The sequence below is a fragment of the Oncorhynchus kisutch genome, unplaced genomic scaffold, assembly GCF_002021735.2.
Source record: "Oncorhynchus kisutch isolate 150728-3 unplaced genomic scaffold, Okis_V2 Okis01b-Okis20b_hom, whole genome shotgun sequence".
In the NCBI taxonomy this organism is placed as follows: Eukaryota; Metazoa; Chordata; class Actinopteri; order Salmoniformes; family Salmonidae; genus Oncorhynchus; species Oncorhynchus kisutch.
This window is the reverse complement of record NW_022261978.1, coordinates 3,184,449-3,203,659: the sequence shown is the minus strand read 5'-3', so window position 1 is coordinate 3,203,659 and position 19,211 is coordinate 3,184,449. Positions and strand designations below refer to the sequence as shown.

General features: G+C 49.4%; 2 protein-coding genes across 2 annotated transcripts in view; one reads left to right on the top strand and one right to left on the bottom strand.

Annotated features, from left to right (window-relative positions):
* Positions 1–1,727: 1,727 nt before the first annotated feature.
* Positions 1,728–4,178, bottom strand: LOC109886430 (myeloid-associated differentiation marker-like protein 2). Its single transcript, XM_031811013.1, has 2 exons — positions 2,940–4,178; positions 1,728–2,607 (listed from the first exon to the last, which is right to left on the bottom strand). Exons 1-2 carry the CDS (start codon positions 3,225–3,227, stop codon positions 1,975–1,977), a joined length of 921 nt encoding a protein of 306 aa, XP_031666873.1. The 5' UTR covers positions 3,228–4,178; the 3' UTR covers positions 1,728–1,974.
* Positions 4,179–12,607: 8,429 nt separating this feature from the next.
* Positions 12,608–19,211, top strand: part of aspscr1 (ASPSCR1 tether for SLC2A4, UBX domain containing) — a 49,735-nt gene continuing 43,131 nt past the window's right edge. The window contains exons 1-3 of the mRNA XM_031811011.1: positions 12,608–12,927; positions 13,145–13,200; positions 13,524–13,639. The gene's annotated coding sequence lies outside the window, so the exon portion shown is untranslated. The remainder of the gene's footprint in view (positions 12,928–13,144; positions 13,201–13,523; positions 13,640–19,211) is intronic.

The following is a 19,211-nucleotide window of genomic DNA, read 5'->3' as shown; positions in this document are numbered from 1 at the left end:
AAATGTGCAGACCCCAGTGAGAGTGTGATGAGCTGGTCAGATTCCGTGCTGTTCCTCTCCTTCTGGTTCTGCTGACAGTGAAGCCCCAACCAGCTGGCTGCTACAGAGGGTTGGTGAAGGGTTGGTGAAGTAGAGCTACTCTCTCAAATCTTCCACCCCAGATAGAGTGGCAGTAGTCTGGGCTGGAGGGGCAGGGAGTTGGGGGGGAGGCGGCATAATAGGGATTTAGCTAGAGATGCCAATGGTGTGGTCTGGTAGGGTGTGTTAGGCTAGTCAGAAGGAGGGGAGAAGGAGAGGGAGAGGGATTGTGTTAGTCAGTGATGTCATGTTTAGTGATGTCATCCATCCCCCATCATATCTAGAGTGGTGTGTGAGAGGGTCAGTCACTGAGTGTCACCTGAATGGGGTGTCGTAGCAGGGTTAGCTGGCTGTTATGTGCATAAACACTGAATCAGAATATTTTATATCTCAATGGTTACATGGTTGTGAGATATAAGCCCATCATTAGAAGAGGGTGACACATTCATGCAAGTAGGTGATGTACTCAATCAAAGCCTTAATGGCCTTGTACTGTTATAATCACCACCTGGCACAGCCAGAAGAGGACTGACCTCTCAGAGTCTGGTTCCTCTCTAGGTCTCTTCCTAGGTTCAGCCAGAAGAGGACTGACCTCTCAGAGTCTGGGTCCTCTCTAGGTCTCTTCCTAGGTTCAGCCAGAAGAGGACTGACCTCTCAGAGTCTGGTTCCTCTCTAGGTCTCTTCCTAGGTTCAGCCAGAAGAGGACTGACCTCTCAGAGTCTGGTTACCTCTCTAGGTCTCTTCCTGGGTTCAGCCAGAAGAGGACTGGACCTCTTCAGAGGTCTGTTCCTCTCTAGGTCTCTTCCTGCGGTCAGCCAGAAGAGGACTGGACTCTCCAGAGTCTGGTTCCTCTCTAGGTCTCTTCCTGGTTCAGCCAGAAGAGGACTGACCTCTCAGAGTTCTGACGTTCCTCTCTAGCGTCCTCTCTCCCTAGGGTTCAGCCAGAAGAGGAACTGACCTCTCAGAGGTCTGGTTCCTCTCTAGGTCTCTTCCTAGCGTTTCAGGCCAGAAGAGCGACTGACCTCTCAGAGTCTCCCGTTCCTCTCTAGGTCCTCTTCCTAGGCACAGCCATAAGGATGGGACTGACCTCTCAGAGTCTGGTTTCCTCTCTAGGTCTCTTCCTAGGTTCAGCCAGAAGAGACTGACCTCTCAGAGTCTGGTTCCTCTCTAGGTTCTCTTCCTAGGTTCCAGCCAGAGAGGACTGACCTCTCAGAGTCTGGTTCCTCTCTAGGTCTCTTCCTAGGTTCAGCCAGAAGAGGACTGACCTCTCAGAGTCTGGTTCCTCTCTAGGTCTCTTCCTAGGTTCAGCCAGAAGAGGACTGACCTCTCAGAGTCTGGTTCCTCTCTAGGTCTCTTCCTAGGTTCAGCCAGAAGAGGACTGACCTCTCAGAGTCTGGTTCCTCTCTAGGTCTCTTCCTAGGTTCAGCCAGAAGAGGACTGACCTCTCAGAGTCTGGTTCCTCTCTAGGTTTCTTCCTAGGTTCAGCCAGAAGAGGACTGACCTCTCAGAGTCTGGTTCCTCTCTAGGTCTCTTCCTAGGTTCAGCCAGAAGAGGACTGACCTCTCAGAGTCTGGTTCCTCTCTAGGTTTCTTCCTAGGTTCCTGCCTTTCTAGGGAGTTCTTCCTAGCCACCGTGCTTCTACATCTGCATCTTGCTGTTTGGGGTTTTAGGCTGAGTTTCTGCATAAGCACGTTGTGACATCAGCTGATGTAAAAATGGCTTTATAAATACATTTGATTGATTGATGAATAGTCGACGCCCCTTTCTCTCTGACTCAGTAGTTACTCCTCCTCCTATTCTACAGCTCACCAGTGGTTGGTGGTGGAAGACGAAGCATATTGTCTTTGTGTGAATGTTCACTTCTGGCTGTACAATAACGTTGTATCCCATTCTGCTCTACACCCGTGGTTGCTGGGTTACGAAACGTATCCGTTGTGAGTACACCAGGTCGGCGACGTACAGCGCCAGGTTGACGAAGCTAAACACTGCAACGACCACCTTACTATCCCACGGACACCGGCCCCGCGGGCATGACGACGGGCGCTCTGGCGATCCGTACTTCCTGTCGAAGCAGAACACGGGCCAGACGACGGAGGCGCTGAGGTAGAGAAGAACCGCCAAGAGCGTGTAAACAACAACAAACCGGTCGAACGGTAACTTCAGACACCCGGTGCGACCGGACACGGTCAATATAACCACGACGGTCGTCATGGCGAAGCAGACGGCGTAGACGACCACGCAGTAAATCGTCGCTACGTGACGTGAATACTCGGTCCCGTTCGCCAGCGCTCCGAAGATAATGCACGCCACGAAGCCCTGGACGACCTTGAGGAGGCCGGAGACGGTTGCCATGTAGCCCACGACCCGGCCTGGTTTGGCCCGCGAGAGGATCACCTCGGCGCCGTAGGCCAGGGAGCCGGCGATGGAGCAGACAGTGACGGCGATGCGGAAGTTCCGGACCTCACAGCCTCCGTAGGGGCACTCTGCTCTGACAAAGTAGACTGGGTAACCACCGAGGCTGTCACATACCTGGAGGAAGAGGAGAGGAAGAGGAGAGGAGGGGGATTGTGTTAGTCAGCGATGTCATGTTTAGTGATGTCATGTTAGTGATGTCACGGTTAGTCAGTGGTGTCATGGTTAGTCAGTGGTATCATGGTTAGTCAGTGGTGTCATGGTTAGTCAGTGGTGTCATGGTTAGTCAGTGGTGTCATGGTTAGTCAGTGGTGTCATGGTTAGTCAGTGGAAGGCTATCCCATGTCTACTTTATGACATAATAATGTATGTCTAACACTTGTTTGTCTCATTTTGATGATGTTATGCATACATGATGACGTGTAACGATGATTATGGTGATGTCATACGTACATGAGGGTCGCCAGGGCGGCGAATGCCACCGTCAGGTTATCCCAGGAGACGGGCAGACAGGCGTGGAGACGGGTGGCGTCCAGGAAGAACACCACCGTCGTCATGCCGAAGCACGCGCACCACACCGCCATGCAGAACACGCCGTACGACCCGCCGCTGTAGCCCGCACTGTGGCTCACCATGGCAACCACTGAGCAGCCCAGGGCCAGCTGGGAGAGGCGGGCGGCGCCAAGCGAGGAGAAGACCGCTGCCTTGTTGAGGTACTGACCCCCCTGAGGGCTCATAGTCAGGAGTCAGGGTTCAGAGGTCAGGGTTCAGAGGTCAAGGGTTAGAGATCAGAGGTGAGAGTTTGTGGGTTAAGGGGGGTGTCTGTCCTATACTGGAGTAGGATGAAGTGGAAAACGTGACGACACAAAGCAAGTCTTGAATGTATCGACCTCATGAACCAGGTGTGTTTGTGCGTGAGTGTGCGTGGTTGCTTCTCGCTCTGCTGTTTCTGCCGGGACGCTAGGGACTCTGGGTATTTTCTGGGTCTCTATTTATGTGTCGGCGACTCACGGTATGACACAAAGAAAACAGGTCAGAACACAGCCGTCCCTCGTGGGTGAAACGCTCTCTGGATCACATGTGTGTAGAGAAGCTCGGACTGATCCACTGTTCAGACACATCAAAAGGACACACTCTTGTGTAGTCAGAATATCTTCTTGAGTCCATATATTTCTCGTGTCCTTATATATATATTTCTTCAGTCCTCTGATATATATTTGAATCCTTAGAAAATTGACACATAATATATGTAGTTCTTGAGTCTTTGAATACTGGACATTCATAAAATCCAATATTTACATCCAACTGCTGAATTCAAAAGAGCCGACCTGTTCCTCTTTTGAGGACACTTTCAGTCTCTGTCAGAGCTGTTCTTCTCTTGGACGGAACAGTACAGTATAGATTCTCATCTGTGACTTACCTCTGGGTTATCGTCATTTTGTCATAATCCCAGTATGTAATATCATGTAATGATCCAATATAATCCGGTCCAGTCACCTTGTTTGTCTTCCGATGGTCAAGTTTGAAGTCCTTAGGTCCACGACCACACTTTGGCTCCCTGTGTGTCTGTTGCAGTACACACTCTCACTGACAACCAAGCCATGTGGCCCAAAAACCACCTCTCTCTCTCTCTCTCCCTCTCTCTCACCCTCTCTCTCACCCTCTCTCGCTCCCCTCTCTCTCTCTCTCTCTCTCTCTCTCCCCCTCTCTCTCTCTCTCTCTCTCTGAGGAGACAAGGAGTTGGTCAGTCAGTCAGAGAAAGTTATTTAAATACAAGGGTTGGGCAGATGGATGTGTGTGTGTGGTAAAGCATGCAGAACACGTTCCAGACTCCAGGAATGGAGAGAGATGACCAGGCTGACTATAATAGAGAGACACATTCTACAAAGACATGAGGAGAGAGAGAGAGAGAGAGAGAGAGAGAGAGAGAGAGAGAGAGAGAGAGAGAGGAGAGAGAGACAGAGAGAGAGAGAGAGAGAGAGAGAGAGAGAGAGAGAGAGAGAGAGAGAGGAGAGAGAGAGAGAGAGAGGAGAGAGGGAGAGAGAGAGAGAGAGAGGAGAGAGAGAGAGGGAGAGAGAGAGGGAGACAGGAGAGAGAGAACAGTAAGAGACAGAGAGAGAGAGAGAGAGAGAGAGAGAGAGAGAGAAGAGAGAGAGAGAGAGAGAGAGAGAGAGAGAGGAGGGAGAGAGGAGAGAGAGAGAGAGAGAGAGGAGAGAGAGAGAGAGGAGAGGAAGAGAGAGAGAGAGAGACAGTAAGAGAGAGAGAGAGAGAGAGAGAGAGAGAGAGAGAGGTCACATGAACTTCATAGAATATTGTTACTTTTCTTAGTAGGTAGGTACTGGGTATTGATCCCCAGCTTGATAACGGCCTATTCATTATTACTATTCATTACTACTATTCATTATTACTATCCATTATTACTATTCATTATTACTATCCATTATTACTATTCATTATTACTATCCATTATTACTATTCATTACTACTATTCATTATTACTATCCATTATTACTATTCATTATTACTATCCATTATTACTATCATTATTACTATCCATTATTACTATCCATTATTACTATTCATTATTACTATCCATTATTACTATTCATTATTGCTATTCATTATTACTATTCATTACTACTATTCATTATTACTATTCATTACTACTATTCATTATTACTATTCATTACTACTATTCATTACTACTAGTCATTATTACTATTCATTATTACTATTCATTACTACTATTCATTATTACTATTTATTATTACTATTCATTATTACTATTCATTACTACTATTCATTATTACTATTCATTACTACTATTAATTATTACTATTCATTATTACTATTCATTACTACTATTCATTATTACTATTCATTATTACTATTCATTATACTATTCATTATTACTATTCATTACTACTATTCATTATTACTATCCATTACTACTATTCATTATTACTATTCATTACTACTATTCATTATTACTATTCATTATTACTATTCATTATACTATTCATTATTACTATTCATTACTACTATTCATTATTACTATTCATTATTACTATTCATTACTACTATTCATTATTACTATTCATTATTACTATTCATTATTACTATTCATTATTACTATTCATTATACTATTCATTATTACTATTCATTACTACTATTCATTACTACTATTCATTATTACTATTCATTACTACTATTCATTATTGCTATTCATTATTACTATTCATTATACTATTCATTATTACTATTCATTATTACTATTCATTATTGCTATTCATTATTACTATCCCTTATTACTACTCATTATTACTATTCATTATTACTATTCATTATTGCTATTCATTATTACTATCCATTATTACTATCCATTATTACTATCCATTATTACTATTCATTAGTACTATTCATTATTACTATTCATTATTACTATTCATTATTACTATTCATTCCCCAGCCTCTCCACTTCCACTGTCACCTGCCCAGAGGGGTTGGGTTAAATACTGAAGACACATTTCAGTTGAATGCATTCAGTTGTACAACTGACTAGGTTTCCCCTTCCCCTTTCCGTTTCCCTTGTTCATTGTGATAGAAGAGTATGTGTGCTCTCTAACCTGGTATAACAACCTGACGTCTCACGCTAACTTCTTCCACTGCTCTGTCGTTCGCTACAGAAGAAACTAACGTCCGTTGGCGTGGCGTAGCAAGGAGTCTGGGTAGCCAGGGATCTAACAAGCAGCATGGACCATGATATTGAGCCTGTATAGGAACGAGGAAGGCAGAAAACCTGTGAAACGTGAATGATATATCCTCTCATTCACTGGTAAACACTGTCACCTAGAGGAGATCAGTCTAACTGTAGTCACACTGTAGTCATGTCCCAAATGGAACACTGCCACCTAGAGGAGATCAGTCTAACTGTAGTCACACTGTAGTCATGTCCCAAATGGAACACTGCCACCTAGAGGAGATCAGTCTAACTGTAGTCACACTGTAGTCATGTCCCAAATGGAACACTGCCACCTAGAGGAGATCAGTCTAACTGTAGTCATGTCCCAAATGGAACACTGCCACCTAGAGGAGATCAGTCTAACTGTAGTCACACTGTAGTCATGTCCCAAATGGAACACTGCCACCTAGAGGAGATCAGTCTAACTGTAGTCACACTGTAGTCATGTCCCAAATGGAACACTGCCACCTAGAGGAGATCAGTCTAACTGTAGTCACACTGTAGTCATGTCCCAAATGGAACACTGCCACCTAGAGGAGATCAGTCTAACTGTAGTCATGTCCCAAATGGAACACTGCCACCTAGAGGAGATCAGTCTAACTGTAGTCACACTGTAGTCATGTCCCAAATGGAACACTGCCACCTAGAGGAGATCAGTCTAACTGTAGTCACACTGTAGTCATGTCCCAAATGGAACACTGCCACCTAGAGGAGATCAGTCTAACTGTAGTCACACTGTAGTCATGTCCCAAATGGAACACTGCCACCTAGAGGAGATCAGTCTAACTGTAGTCACATTGTAGTCATGTCCCAAATGGAACACTGCCACCTAGAGGAGATCAGTCTAACTGTAGTCACATTGTAGTCATGTCCCAAATGGAACACTGCCACCTAGAGGAGATCAGTCTAACTGTAGTCACATTGTAGTCATGTCCCAAATGGAACACTGCCACCTAGAGGAGATCAGTCTAACTGTAGTCATGTCCCAAATGGAACACTGCCACCTAGAGGAGATCAGTCTAACTGTAGTCACACTGTAGTCATGTCCCAAATGGAACACTGCCACCTAGAGGAGATCAGTCTAACTGTAGTCACACTGTAGTCATGTCCCAAATGGAACACTGCCACCTAGAGGAGATCAGTCTAACTGTAGTCACACTGTAGTCATGTCCCAAATGGAACACTGCCACCTAGAGGAGATCAGTCTAACTGTAGTCACATTGTAGTCATGTCCCAAATGGAACACTGCCACCTAGAGGAGATCAGTCTAACTGTAGTCACATTGTAGTCATGTCCCAAATGGAACACTGCCACCTAGAGGAGATCAGTCTAACTGTAGTCATGTCCCAAATGGAACACTGCCACCTAGAGGAGATCAGTCTAACTGTAGTCACACTGTAGTCATGTCCCAAATGGAACACTGCCACCTAGAGGAGATCAGTCTAACTGTAGTCATGTCCCAAATGGACCACTGCCACCTAGAGGAGATCAGTCTAACTGTAGTCACATTGTAGTCATGTCCCAAATGGAACCATACTCCTATGTACTGTAGGGGGCTACTTTTGACCAGAGCACTATGAAACCCTGTGACTGTCTGTCACCAGAACCAAGGAGGTTTCTACTGAGTGACCCCCATCGTGATAACAGCTCTTCAATCTCATGCCAGGGAAGGTGTGTGTGTGTGTATGTGTATGTGTATGTGTGTGTGTGTGTGTGTGTGTGTGTGTGGCAGAGAAGGTGTTGAGGCTGGAGAAGTTTGGACAGTGGAATGGGGTTTCCTTTGGAAAAAAACTCATCCCTTTACCCCCTAGTAGACTTCCTGACCAGCCCAGTAGACTGACTGACTATCCCAGTAGACTGCCTGACCAGCCCAGTAGACTGACTGACCAGCCCAGTAGACTGCCTGACCAGCCCAGTAGACTGACTGACCAGCCAAGTAGACTGCCTGACTAGCCCAGTAGACTGCCTGACCAGCCCAGTAGACTGCCTGACCAGCCCAGTAAACTAGCCCAGTAGACGGCCTGACTAGCCCAGTAGACTGCTTGACCAGCCCAGTAGACTGCCTGACCAGCCCAGTAGACTGCCTGACTAGCCCAGTAGACTGCCTGACCAGCCCAATAGACTGCCTGACCAGCCCAGTAGACTGCCTGACTAGCCCAGTAGACTGCCTGACCAGCCCAGTAGACTGCCCGACCAGCCCAGTAGACTAGCCTAGTAGACTGCCTGACTAGCCCAGTAGACTGACTGACCAGCCCAGTAGACTGCCTGACCAGCCCAGTAGACTGCCTGACCAGCCCAGTAAACTAGCCCAGTAGACTGCCTGACTAGCCCAGTAGACTGCTTGACCAGCCCAGTAGACTGCCTGACCAGCCCAGTAGACTGCCTGACCAGCCCAGTAGACTGACTGACCAGCCCAGTAGACTGACTGACTAGCCCAGTAGACTGCTTGATCAGCCCAGTAGACTGCCTGACCAGCCCAGTAGACTGCCTGACCAGCCCAGTAGACTAGCCCAGTAGACTGCCTGACCAGCCCAGTAGACTAGCCCAGTAGACTGCCTGACCAGCCCAGTAGACTGCCTGACCAGCCCAGTAGACTGCCTGACCAGCCCAGTAGACTGCCTGATCAGCCCAGTAGACTAGCCCAGTAGACTGCCTGACCAGCCCAGTAGACTGCCTGACCAGCCCAGTAGACTGCCTGACCAGCCCAGTAGACTGACTGACCAGCCCAGTAGACTGCCTGACCAGCCCAGTAGACTGACTGTCCAGCCCAGTAGACTGCCTGACCAGCCCAGTAGACTGCTTGATCAGCCCAGTAGACTGACTGACCAGCCCAGTAGACTGCCTGACTAGCCCAGTAGACTGCCCGACCAGCCCAGTAGACTAGCCCAGTAGACTGCCTGACTAGCCCAGTAGACTGACTGACCAGCCCAGTAGACTGACTGACCAGCCCAGTAGACTGCCTGACCAGCCATGTAGACTGCCTGACCAGCCCAGTAGACTGACTGACTAGCCCAGTAGACTGCCCGACCAGCCCAGTAGACTAGCCAAGTAGACTGCCTGACTAGCCCAGTAGACTGACTGACCAGCCCAGTAGACTGACTGACTAGCCCAGTAGACTGCTTGATCAGCCCAGTAGACTGCCTGACCAGCCCAGTAGACTGCCTGACCAGCCCAGTAGACTAGCCCAGTAGACTGCCTGACCAGCCCAGTAGACTAGCCCAGTAGACTGCCTGACCAGCCCAGTAGACTGCCTGACCAGCCCAGTAGACTGCCTGATCAGCCCAGTAGACTAGCCCAGTAGACTGCCTGACCAGCCCAGTAGACTGCCTGACCAGCCCAGTAGACTGCCTGACCAGCCCAGTAGACTGACTGACCAGCCCAGTAGACTGCCTGACCAGCCCAGTAGACTGACTGTCCAGCCCAGTAGACTGCCTGACCAGCCCAGTAGACTGCTTGATCAGCCCAGTAGACTGACTGACCAGCCCAGTAGACTGCCTGACTAGCCCAGTAGACTGCCCGACCAGCCCAGTAGACTAGCCCAGTAGACTGCCTGACTAGCCCAGTAGACTGACTGACCAGCCCAGTAGACTGACTGACCAGCCCAGTAGACTGCCTGACCAGCCATGTAGACTGCCTGACCAGCCCAGTAGACTGACTGACTAGCCCAGTAGACTGCCCGACCAGCCCAGTAGACTAGCCAAGTAGACTGCCTGACTAGCCCAGTAGATTGACTGACCAGCCCAGTAGACTGACTGACCAGCCCAGTAGACTGCCTGACCAGCCCAGTAGACTGCCTGACCAACCCAGTAGACAGCCTGACCAGCCCAGTAGACTGCCTGGCCAGCCCAGTAGACTGCCTGACCAGCCCAGTAGACTGCCTGACCAGCCCAGTAGACTGCCTGACCAGCCCAGTAGACTGACTGACTAGCCCAGTAGACTGCCCGACCAGCCCAGTAGACTAGCCAAGTAGACTGCCTGACTAGCCCAGTAGACTGACTGACCAGCCCAGTAGACTGCCCGACCAGCCCAGTAGACCAGCCCAGTAGACTGACTGACCAGCCCAGTAGACTGACTGACTAGCCCAGTAGACTGACTGTCCAGCCCAGTAGACTGCCCCTCCTTCAGAAACAACAGGTCATGGTTAGTTGTTATTCACCTCCCTGTGAAAGGTCCTATCTGGGTCCTGTTCATTAAGGCACCAAACAGGAGACAACGGACTGAAACAAGGAGGGGCTTCCTGGACTTGCCCAATAAGACATTCATTTGAGTTAATCGGTTGAAGAGCATTTAAAAACATGGTCCGTTGCCCTAATAAACAAGACCAATACAGGTGTTTGAAGCAGAAGCAGGCCAGACAGGAAGCGTTTCCTCGCAGGGGTTTTCTCCAGGAACTCACAGCAGCAGGTTCTATACCTGGAACATACCATAACAGGGTCGTATTCACTAGAAGGCAAATAGGCCGAAACAGGGAGTAATGACCTGAACTTGTCCAATAAGAAACGCATGTTTTCATTTTCTGTTGCAAAACATCTTGCTAGAGTGTGCACTAATGAATGTGACCCAGGGTCATACATGTACCGAACGCCAACTTAGGTGTTTGAAGTTAATCCAAACTGAACAGGAGGGCTCTGGGACAGGTGACCCTCTCAATACCCCCAATCATCCTACTGAAAAAACACTCCCACCTGAATACCACTCGCCCTCCACAGCAGGTGTGTACAGACTGCAGACCTTCTACCCCTGCGCCTCCTCTTTCTCTCCTCCACACCTCTCCCCTGTTCTGTCACCCCTCCTACTCCTTCTCTCCTCCACACCCCTCCCTGTTCTCTCACCCCTCCTCCCCCTTCTCTCCTCCACACCTCTCCCCTGTTCTCTTACTCCTCCTCCCTCTTCTCTCCTCCACAACCATCCCTGTTCTCTTACCCCTCCTCCTCCTCCTCCTTCTCTCCTCCACACCCATCCCTGTTCTCTTACTCCTCCTCCTCCTCCTCTCCTCCACACCTCTCCCCTGTTCTCTCACCCCTCCTCCTCCTCCTCCTCCTCTCCTCCACACCTCTCCCCTGTTCTCTTACCCCTCCTCCTCCTCCTCTCCTCCACACCTCTCCCCTGTTCTCTCACCCCTCCTCCTCCTCCTCTCCTCCACACCTCTCCCCTGTTCTCTCACCCCTCCTCCTCCTCCTCCTCTCCTCCACACCTCTCCCCTGTTCTCTTACCCCTCCTCCTCCTCCTCTCCTCCACACCTCTCCCCTGTTCTCTCACCCCTCCTCCTCCTCCTCCTCCTCCTCCTCCTCCTCCTCCTCCTCCTCCTCCTCCTCCTCCTTCTCTCCTCCACACCTCTCCCCTGTTCTCTTACTCCTCCTCCCTCTTCTCTCCTCCACAACCATCCCTGTTCTCTTACCCCTCCTCCTCCTCCTCTCCTCCACACCTCTCCCCTGTTCTCTCACTCCTCCTCCTCCTCCTCCTCCTCCTCCTCCTCCTCCTCCTCCTCCTCCTCCTTCTCTCCTCCACACCCCTCCCTGTTCTCTCACCCCTCCTCCTCCTCCTCCTCCTCCTCCTCCTCCTCCTTCTCTCCTCCACACCCCTCCCTGTTCTCTTACTCCTCCTCATCCTTCTCTCCTCCACACCTCTCCCCTGTTCTCTTACTCCTCCTCCTCCTTCTCTCCTCCACACCTCTCCCCTGTTCTCTTACTCCTCCTTCTCTCCTCCACACCTCTCCCCTGTTCTCTTACTCCTCCTCATCCTTCTCTCCTCCACACCCCTCCCTGTTCTCTTACTCCTCCTCATCCTTCTCTCCTCCACACCTCTCCCCTGTTCTCTTACTCCTCCTCCTCCTTCTCTCCTCCACACCTCTCCCCTGTTCTCTTACTCCTCCTTCTCTCCTCCACACCTCTCCCCTGTTCTCTTACTCCTCCTCATCCTTCTCTCCTCCACACCTCTCCCCTGTTCTCTTACTCCTCCTCATCCTTCTCGCCTCCACACCTCTCCCCTGTTCTCTTACTCCTCCTCCTCATTCTCTCCTCCACACCTCTCCCCTGTTCTCTCACCCCTCCCCCTCTCCTTCTCTCCTCTCCCCTGTTCTCTCACCTCTCCTCCTCCTTCTCTTCCCCATTAAAGACTGAGAGCAGTTGGAAGTAATTAGGGTGTGTGTGTGTGTGTGTGTGTGTGTGTGTGTGTGTGTGTGTGTGTGTGTGTGTGTGTGTGTGTGTGTGTGTGTGTGTGTGTGTGTGTGTGTGTGTGTGTGTGTGTGTAAGAGAGCGTATGAGTGTGTGTACCATACCAGAATGTCTAGATCAAAGCACCAGTCACCATGAGTCCAGGAAGGCACCTGAAAAATGTTCAGCCCTCTTAAACCCTCCTCCTCGCTCCCCCTCCATCTCTCTCTCTCATCTGCCTCCCCCTGCCACCAACCTCTCTCCTCCTCTGCTACAGAGCAGCCACGAATAGAATGGAACACACCATCACCACACACTTGTTGTCCCCTTTAACACAATACCATATCACACACAGGTACAGATAGTCACACACACGCTGATGCTACCACAGTGGGCCATAAAGACAATTGTGTCAATAAAGTTTATTCAAACAAACAACCGGACGTCACACCACAATGGCGGCCAGCACAACAGTGACAGTTCTGACTCCCAATGGAAGAAGACAAACCGTAAAAATATCACCAAACACACCTTTGCTACAGGTAGGTAGTAATAAAGCTGATTTCCTGCTCTCCCAGTCTGCGTTTAAAATAACTGTCTCCCTTTTCTAGGTTATGAAAACGAGAGTGATCTTTTCATGTCGGCTGAACAATGACTGTTCAGTTTAGCCCGCTCGTTTTTCTCTCTTTGTCTGCACAAAGTAAGTTGCTTTGCTAGTTAACTTGTTTAGCTGATAGATAACCAATACTTTGTATTTAGGTCCTCGAAGACGTCTGCAAGAAACATGGAATTAATCCTGACGACCACGGTTTAAAGTGAGTTGAGAGCTTTGTTGTTAGCCTAGCTAGCTAACTTGGTCTCTAGACGTGCAAACGTTAGCTGGCTAGCTCTGTGAACTCAAAGACTAGCTAGATATCCTCTTTATTACAACATTTTCCGTGGATGTTTTGTAGTGGTACCCAAATCATCAAACTGAACTTGGATGAAGCTGTGATTGAGTGGAGGGGGAGGGATGGCTGGCTAGTCGTGGGTGCCTTTCTGTCCATGCCCTTTGTATACGGGGCTCAGGACACTGCTCTTTCACTAAAGCCTCATCCCTCCCTCTCTCTCTCTCTCTATCCATCCATCCCATTGACAGATTTCAGAGGAACGTTCTGGACCTGTCGCTCCAGTGGAGGTTTGCCAGCGTGCCAAACAATGCCAAGCTGGAGGTGGTGACCAGCACCCCGGAAACAGACAGGGACCGACAGCCCGGTGGGTGAAACTAGTGTGTGTGTGGCGTGCAGCATGACTTCACCATGTCCAGGAAACAGCATCCATTCTACTACTTCTGCTTCATTATGGTCATAACAACATTACTGTTGCATTTGATCAGAGTACCTGTCTCTCCACCCCTCTCTCTTTATATACCTCTGTCTCTCCACCCCTCTCTCTTTATATACCTCTTTCTCTCCACCCCTCTCTCTTTATATACCTCTGTCTCTCCACCCCTCTCTCTTTATATACCTCTGTCTCTCTCCTTCTCTACCCTCTCTCTTTATATACCTCTCTCTCTCCTTCTCTACCCTCTCTCTTTATATACCTCTCTCTCTCCTTCTCTACCCTCTCTCTTTATATACCTCTCTCTCTCCTTCTCTACCCTCTCTCTTTATATACCTCTCTCTCTCCTTCTCTACCCTCTCTCTTTATATACCTCTCTCTCTCCTTCTCTACCCTCTCTCTTTATATACCTCTCTCTCTCCTTCTCTACCCTCTCTCTTTATATACCTCTCTCTCTCCTTCTCTACCCTCTCTTATATACCTCTCTCTCTCCTTCTCTACCCTCTCTTTATATACCTCTCTCTCCTTTTCTACCCTCTCTCTTTATATACCTCTCTCTCTCCTTCTCTACCCTCTCTTTATATACCTCTGTCTCTCTCCTTCTCTACCCTCTATTTATATACCTCTCTCTCTCCTTCTCTACCCTCTCTCTTTATATACCTCTCTCTCTCCTTCTCTACCCTCTCTCTTTATATACCTCTCTCTCCTTCTCTACCCTCTCTCTTTATATACCTCTCTCTCCTTCTCTACCCTCTCTCTTTATATACCTCTCTCTCTCCTTCTCCACCCTCTCTCTTTATATACCCCTCTCTCTCTCCTTCTCTACCCTCTCTCTTTATATACCTCTCTCTCTTTCTCTACCCTCTCTCTTTATATACCTCTCCTCTCTCTTTATATACCTCTCTCTCTCTACCCTCTCTCTTTATATACCTCTCTCTCCTTCTCTACCCTTTCTCTTTATATACCTCTCTCTCTCCTTCTCTACCCTCTCTCTTTATATACCTCTCTCTCTCCTTCTCCACCCTCTCTCTTTATATACCTCTCTCTCTCTCTACCCTCTCTCTTTATATACCTCTTTCTCTCCTTCTCTACCCTCTCTCTTTATATACCTCTCTCTCTCCTTCTCTACCCTCTCTCTTTATATACCTCTCTCTCTCCTTCTCTACCCTCTCTCTTTATATACCTCTCTCTCTCCTTCTCTACCCTCTCTCTTTATATACCTCTCTCTCTCCTTCTCTACCCTCTCTCTTTCTCTACCTACCCCTATGCCACCACCACTCAACACACCCAAATACCTCTCTGCAGCTGCCACCACTACTCAACACACCCAAATACCTCTCTGCAGCTGCCACCACTACTCAACACACCCAAATACCTCTCTGCAGCTGCCACCACTACTCAACACACCCAAATACCTCTCTGCAGCTGCCACCACTACTCAACACACCCAAATACCTCTCTGCAGCTGCCACCACTACTCAACACACCCAAATACCTCTCTGCAGCTGCCACCACTACTTAACACACCCAAATACCTCTCTGCAGCTGCCACCACCACTTAACACACCCTGTAACTCTTCCGACGTCTCACACACCCAAATGTGACTTACGTTCCATCCCTGCAGTACAGTTGATAACCATTGCTTTACATGCTACAAACCCAATCTTACTGAAACGTGTATCACTTGTTGGCCTCTGTACTGGTACAGATCTACTACTCACACCCCTCCTCCCTCTATACTGGTACAGATCTACTACTCACACCCCTCCTCTCTCTGTACTGGTACAGATCTACTACCCACACCCCTCCTCTCTCTGTACTGGTACAGATCTACTACTCACACCCCTCCTCTCTCTGTACTGGTACAGATCTACTACTCACACCCCTCCTCTCTCTGTTCTGGTACAGATCTACTACTCACACCCCTCCTCTCTCTGTACTGGTACAGATCTACTACCCACACCCCTCCTCTCTCTGTACTGGTACAGATCTACTACTCACACCCCTCCTCTCTCTGTTCTGGTACAGATCTACTACTCACACCCCTCCTCTCTCTGTTCTGGTACAGATCTACTACTCACACCCCTCCTCTCTCTGTACTGGTACAGATCTACTACTCACACCCCTCCTCTCTCTGTACTGGTACAGATCTACTACTCACACCCCTCCTCTCAGGATCCCTCTCTCTGTTCTGGTACAGATCTACTACTCACACCCCTCCTCTCTCTGTACTGGTACAGATCTACTACTCACACCCCTCCTCTCAGGATCCCTCTCTCTGTACTGGTACAGATCTACTACCCACACCCCTCCTCTCAGGATCCCTCTCTCTGTTCTGGTACAGATCTACTACTCACACCCCTCCTCTCTCTGTTCTGGTACAGATCTACTACTCACACCCCTCCTCTCTCTGTACTGGTACAGATCTACTACTCACACCCCTCCTCTCAGGATCCCTCTCTCTGTACTGGTACAGATCTACTACCCACACCCCTCCTCTCAGGATCCCTCTCTCTGTACTGGTACAGATCTACTACCCACACCCCTCCTCTCAGGATCCCTCTCTCTGTACTGGTACAGATCTACTACTCACACCCCTCCTCTCAGGATCCCTCTCTCTGTACTGGTACAGATCTACTACTCACACCCCTCCTCTCAGGATCCCTCTCTCTGTACTGGTACAGATCTACTACTCACACCACTCCTCTCATGATCCCTTGACCCATCTTCCTCTACTTTCTCACTGCCTCAGCATATGACAACTTCTGCACTACTCTAACCATGGAAACCTCAACCTGCCTCTCTCGCAAGAGACATCTGATCCCCAGCCCCATGGGCACCCCTACAATTGACACACCACTACTTTCCCCAATGCTACATATTCCTTTGTGTCATGCCCTTCTGCACACTTCTGCCACCTAGGAACCTCCCTCCTACACACCTCTGCCACCTAGGAACCTCCCTCCTACACACTGCTGCCACCTAGGAACACCTAGGAACCTCCCTCCTACACACTGCTGCCACCTAGGAACCTCCCTCCTACACACTGCTGCCACCTAGGAACCTCCCTCCTACAAACTGCTGCCACCTAGGAACCTCCCTCCTACACACCGCTGCCACATAGGAACACCTAGGAACCTCCCTCCTACACACTGCTGCCACCTAGGAACCTCCCTCCTACACACTGCTGCCACCTAGGAACCTCCCTCCTACACACTGCTGCCACCTAGGAACCTCCCTCCTACACACCTCTACCACATAGGAACACCTAGGAACCTCCCTCCTACACACTGCTGCCACCTAGGAACCTCCCTCCTACACACCTCTGCCACATAGGAACACCTAGGAACCTCCCTCCTACACACTGCTGCCACATAGGAACACCTAGGAACCTCCCTCCTACACACTGCTGCCACATAGGAACACCTAGGAACCTCCCTCCTACACACCTCTGCCACATAGGAACACCTAGGAACCTCCCTCCTACACACTGCTGCCACATAGGAACACCTAGGAACCTCCCTCCTACACACCTCTGCCACATAGGAACCTCCCTCCTACACACCTCTGCCACCTAGGAACCTCCCTCCTACACACCTCTGCCACCTAGGAACCTCCCTCCTACACACCTCTGCCACCTAGGAACCTCCCTCCTACACACCTCTGCCACATAGGAACCTCCCTCCTACACACCTCTGCCACCTAGGAACCTCCCTCCTACACACCTCTGCCACATAGGAACATCCCTCCTACACACCTCTGCCACCTAGGAACATCCCTCCTACACACCTCTGCCACCTAGGAACCTCCCTCCTACACACTGCTGCCACATAGGAAACTCCCTCCTACACACCTCTGCCACATAGGAACCTCCCTCCTACACACTGCTGCCACATAGGAACCTCCCTCCTACACACCTCTGCCACATAGGAACCTCCCTCCTACACACTGCTGCCACATAGGAACCTCCCTCCTACACACCTCTGCCACATAGGAACCTCCCTCCTACACACTGCTGCCACATAGGAACCTCCCTCCTACACACCTCTGCCACATAGGAACCTCCCTCCTACACACTGCTGCCACATAGGAACACCTAGGAACCACCCTCCTACACACCTCTACCACATAGGAACACCTAGGAACCTCCCTCCTACACACCTCTGCCACCTAGGAACCTCCCTTCTACACACCTCTGCCACATAGGAACACCTAGGAACCTCCCTCCTACACACTGCTGCCACATAGGAACACCTAGGAACCTCCCTCCTACACACTGCTGCCACATAGGAACACCTAGGAACCTCCCTCCTACACACCTCTGCCACATAGGAACCTCCCTCCTACACACTGCTGCCACATAGGAACACCTAGGAACCTCCCTCCTACACACCTCTGCCACATAGGAACCTCCCTCCTACACACCTCTGCCACATAGGAACACCTAGGAACCTCCCTCCTACACACTGCTGCCACATAGGAACCTCCCTCCTACACACCACGTGCCCATAAGCTTGACACCTGTAACAACGTAATGTATTCGGCACAAAAGCCGAATCCTAACATTACTTTGTCGGCAAAGACTCAACATCAAAACTCAAAAGAACAATGACTTTTCTGTTTCCCCCCCTCTCACCACCCTGTCTGCATCGCACCAAACGACGAGCATCACAAACACCGGGAATCTTCCCCTTCAGTTGGTCAACTTTAACATTTACTGTTACCCCAGTAGTCACTGCTTTCAATGGTGCCCTTTTCTTCAGAGAAACTATTCACATTTCTTGCCCCCATTTGTTTATTGCCGAGCGCCCTTCTCTCCCCCTCTCTACCCCTCTCTCTAACCCCTCTCTTTATATTCCCCTCTCTCTACCCCTCTCTACCCCTCTCTCCCCCTCTCTACCCCTCTCTTTATATACCCCTCTCTTTCTCTACCCCTCTCTTTATATACCCCTCTCTTTCTCTACCCCTCTCTTATATACCCCTCTCTTTCTCTACCCCTCTCTACCCCTCTCTTTATATACCCCTCTTTCTCTACCCCTCTCTTTATATACCCCTCTTTCTCTACCCCTCTCTTTATATACCCCTCTCTTTCTCTACCCCTCTACCCCTCTCTTTATATACCCCTCTCTTTCTCTACCCCTCTACCCCTCTCTTTATATACCCCTCTCTTTCTCTACCCCTCTACCCCTCTCTTTATATACCCCTCTCTTTCTCTACCCCTCTACCCCTCTCTTTATATACCCCTCTCTTATATACCCCTGTCTCTACCCCTCTGTTTATATACCCCTCTCTCTACCCCTCTGTTTATATACCCCTCTGTTTATATACCCCTCTCTCTACCCCTCTGTTTATATACCCCTCTCTTTATATACCCCTCTCTCTACCCTCTGTTTATATACCCCTCTCTACCCCTCTCTTTATATACCCCTCTCTTTCTCTACCCCTCTCTCTACCCCTCTGTTTATATAGCCCTCGTTCTGACTCACAGTTCTCATCCAACATAGT